General features: G+C 44.9%; 2 protein-coding genes across 6 annotated transcripts in view; one reads left to right on the plus strand and one right to left on the minus strand.

Moving 5' to 3' along the window:
- Positions 1-3,258, plus strand: part of MED12L (mediator complex subunit 12L) — a 313,136-nt gene that overhangs the window by 186,511 nt on the left and 123,367 nt on the right. The window lies entirely within an intron of this gene.
- GPR87 (G protein-coupled receptor 87) overlaps positions 1-3,258 on the minus strand; it is a 24,738-nt gene that overhangs the window by 4,852 nt on the left and 16,628 nt on the right. For 2 of the 5 annotated variants that reach the window (XM_024769074.1, XM_024769073.1), the window contains one exon: positions 1,472-1,522. In XM_024769074.1, coding sequence (XP_024624842.1) covers positions 1,472-1,505 — 34 coding nt within the window. In that variant the 5' untranslated portion in view covers positions 1,506-1,522. Of the gene's footprint in view, positions 1-1,471; positions 1,604-2,554; positions 3,080-3,258 lie in introns of those variants that run through there. The other 3 variants (XM_024769072.1, XM_024769071.1, XM_024769075.1) reach the window with 2 other exon arrangements.

Consider the following 3,258-nt stretch of genomic DNA (forward strand, 5'->3'; position numbering starts at 1 on the left):
TTTTTTTTTTTTTTTTTTTTAGAATTAAGTCTGTGGTATATTCTTTCCTGCCAGCCTTTCTTCTCTTCTGTATCATTGCCCCAGTTTTTCGAAAGCCTGTGGCTATGCCCAGAAGCGTTTCTCTGCAAAGTTCCCACTCAGGAACAAAGACCGTTAAAAGTGAGTGGCTTTCTTTCCCCAGGAGGTTTTATCATGTTGTTCTTTGCTGTCAGTAAAGAGCTTGGCCAGGTTAGGGAACATTTTTAATGACAAGTAGTTTGGTGATTCAATGAAGAAAAACTAGAAACTGTTTTTACAGGGTACAGGCTGTTTTCTCACAGCTCACACACTCCTTATCTCCCAAGATGTTATTCCCTGTTTGTTTAGTGCAGAGCTTGATTACAGGGTGATAATTGAGGGTAAAAATCCCTTTCTTATTCTCCCCTCTGCGCCCCCTCTTCCAACTCCTTTTAAACTGAATTGGCAGAGGCAATGACATACGAACACTGGTTCCACAGTAAATCATCATTTTGTGCCAGTGGGTTTGTGAGAGTGGTTTTGTGGGATGTGTGTTGCGGCTGTGGCTGCCTGTGTTTGTGTGTAAGGGGGATCGTGTGTACACCTGTGTGTGCTGGAGAAACGCGTGGGCTTTGTAGCCAGATACTGCATTAGCCACATGTGGCTCCTGTATTCGACAGGGCAGATAGAGGGCATTGCAGACAGTCCTCTTTGACAATGCTGGTTCAGTCACTTCATGACTTTGTAAGATGGATTAAATAGCGGCCATTTTGCTGGATCTTCTGAGAGTTAAATGCTCTGCATACGTTTCAAGCACAGTGTCTAGTACTCAGTAGATGTTCACTCTCTGACTTTTGTGTCATTAATAGCAGTCACATTCTGAACGATACGTGTTGAAGAATCTTGGTCCTTTTGCTTTTGGTGAAGCTGCATTGTTGCTCGTTGGGGCACGTCACACTTAGGCACAAAGTGTGAAAGTATCAACGATATATCACTGCTCTACCTGCCAGGTGGGAATGAAATACCAAAGTCACGCAAATTGCAGGGTGTCACTCCCCTGGCTCAGCTGCCCTTGCATGACCATTTTCTAGCTACCCAGTAGTGTAGGTAGATGTTGTCTTGACCTCTTGGGGAATCTCAGTGAACCTTGATCTAGACTGTTACATCTGAAAAGTAATATGTACTTTAGTTTGGGTATGAAAAACTTCCCCAATTATTAGTTTAATCTTTCTTGTTCTTTTAGAGATGGTCTCTAGATGAAACAAAGCTTAAAAACAAAGTGACGGCAAGTTAAATTTCTCTCAGTGATGCCACCCTGCATGTTTGCTGTTTTACATTTAATGAAAGGCAAGGATAAATGCTGGTTTATTTTGTTAGTTGGTTGGTGACCGCTGAAACCCCTAAATGGCCACGTAGTGTAAATAACAGTTATTGATCAAGTAAGATTTTCTTTGCATTTTTCCCTACCGCTTACCTGGTAATTTTGCAAATGTCACGTTGAGCCCCATTCTTTAGTTCTGAGGGACTGTAAGCAAAAATACGTGTCAGGAAACACTCGGGGACGATTGACGCAAGGGCTCAGCATAGGTTATTCCTGGTTTGATTTCTGGGGGCCGGGGTGGGGGGGAGAGAAACAGTTAGGCAGGAATTTGAACACACAGTATTTCGATCTTTACTTTTAAAAAAAGAAAAAAAAAAAAAGGTATCCCCACGATTCAGAAAAGGCTTATTCTTTGGATAGGAACGACTGTGCCACATAAGAATTGTCTGTTTTTCTGTGCTCTTTCAGTGTGCCAGGAAGCATGGACCGTTTCTGTGTACACTCTCTCCATCTGAATGCCACTGTGTGGCCCTGGGAAAGTTACTTAACATCTCTGTGACTGAGTGTCCTCATCTCTGAAATGAGAATAATAGCAACCATACAACAGGATTGTGATAAGGATTATGTGACATAGTCCATAAGGCGCCTGTCAGAACCTAGGTCAAAGAATGTGCTCAGGACACATTAGCCTATGCCTTGCCACCCTGCTTCTGCCTCACTGTACACGCCCCAGCCCCTAACCTCAGCACATGTACTTACATACGTGTATGATGAGACGTTTTAACAATCTCCAATTGTATATAAATTAAGAGATCTAGCACTGATATATGTAAAGAGTGTTTTATAAGCTCAAATATATTCAGCATCCAATCATTCCTGTAATCTCTAGGGTTCTAGTTTTGGCTTTACACTAACCAGCTGTGTGACCTTCATCGTCACCCGACCTTTTTGGGATTTCGGACCGAAGGCCCTAAGAAAAATCCCTATCAGGACTCAGATTTATGTGGGCTTCTACGTTTTCCTCAAACATAGGTTCCCATTAAGAATTTATTACCATTTGAACGTTTGTCTCGTAAGTCCCTGTATTTCTCTGTGCTAACTGGATTCCATCCAACCTCAGAGTTTGGCTAGGAGTGAATCATTATATTAGCTTTGAGTGACTGGTGTGTGATTTTTGGCTAAGTACCCTAACGTTTCTGAGCTTCAGATTCCTCACAACCTTTTTCTCAGGATTACCTGAGACCATATGTGCACGTGACGTTGCTTTGAATGCTCTAGGACAGTCCCCCCCAGTTCTCCTTGAGCAGCCTTCTCTGTGTCTAGTCCCTGTTTTCTGACTTCCCTCAGGTGTCGATCCAAGAGAGAAGAAATCCTGGGAACTGTTTTCATAAGTGTGCTGCTGGAGCCAGATGTGTTTCGGGAACAGTTCTCTGTAGGGAAGTCACACTGTTTCTCATGAAATGAAACCATGTGAGGCCTTCGTGTCCCCTCACTGATATTGCTTGTATACCACACAGCTGCAGAGAGCCCCCAAGTAAGCTCGTCCCCTCCAAGGCAATCTTCTGGTTGCATCTGCGGAGTCAGCAGGGAGAGAGCACTTAGGAGGCAAAAGTATATTTAAGAATTGGGCCGCAAGTGGAGAGGCACATGTTTCTTTCTCTGTTACTTTGTCCTTCCCTTCTGCTCCCTAGTAACACGTGAAGTTCAGGGGCTGGATTTGGTAGTAGATGGAAAAAGTGGTGTCCGGGCTTCCCTGGTGACGCGGTGGTTGAGAGTCCGCCTGCCGGTGCAGGCGACGTGGGTTCGTGCCCCGGTCCGGGAAGATCCCACATGCCGCAGAGCGGCTGAGCCCGTGAGCCATGGCCGCTGAGCCTGCGCGTCCGGAGCCTGTGCTCCGCAACGGGAGAGGCCACAAAGTGAGAGGCCCGCATACGGCAAAA

This window comes from Neophocaena asiaeorientalis, unplaced genomic scaffold, assembly GCF_003031525.2.
Source record: "Neophocaena asiaeorientalis asiaeorientalis breed wild unplaced genomic scaffold, Neophocaena_asiaeorientalis_V1.1 scaffold118, whole genome shotgun sequence".
NCBI lineage: Eukaryota > Metazoa > Chordata > Mammalia > Artiodactyla > Phocoenidae > Neophocaena > Neophocaena asiaeorientalis.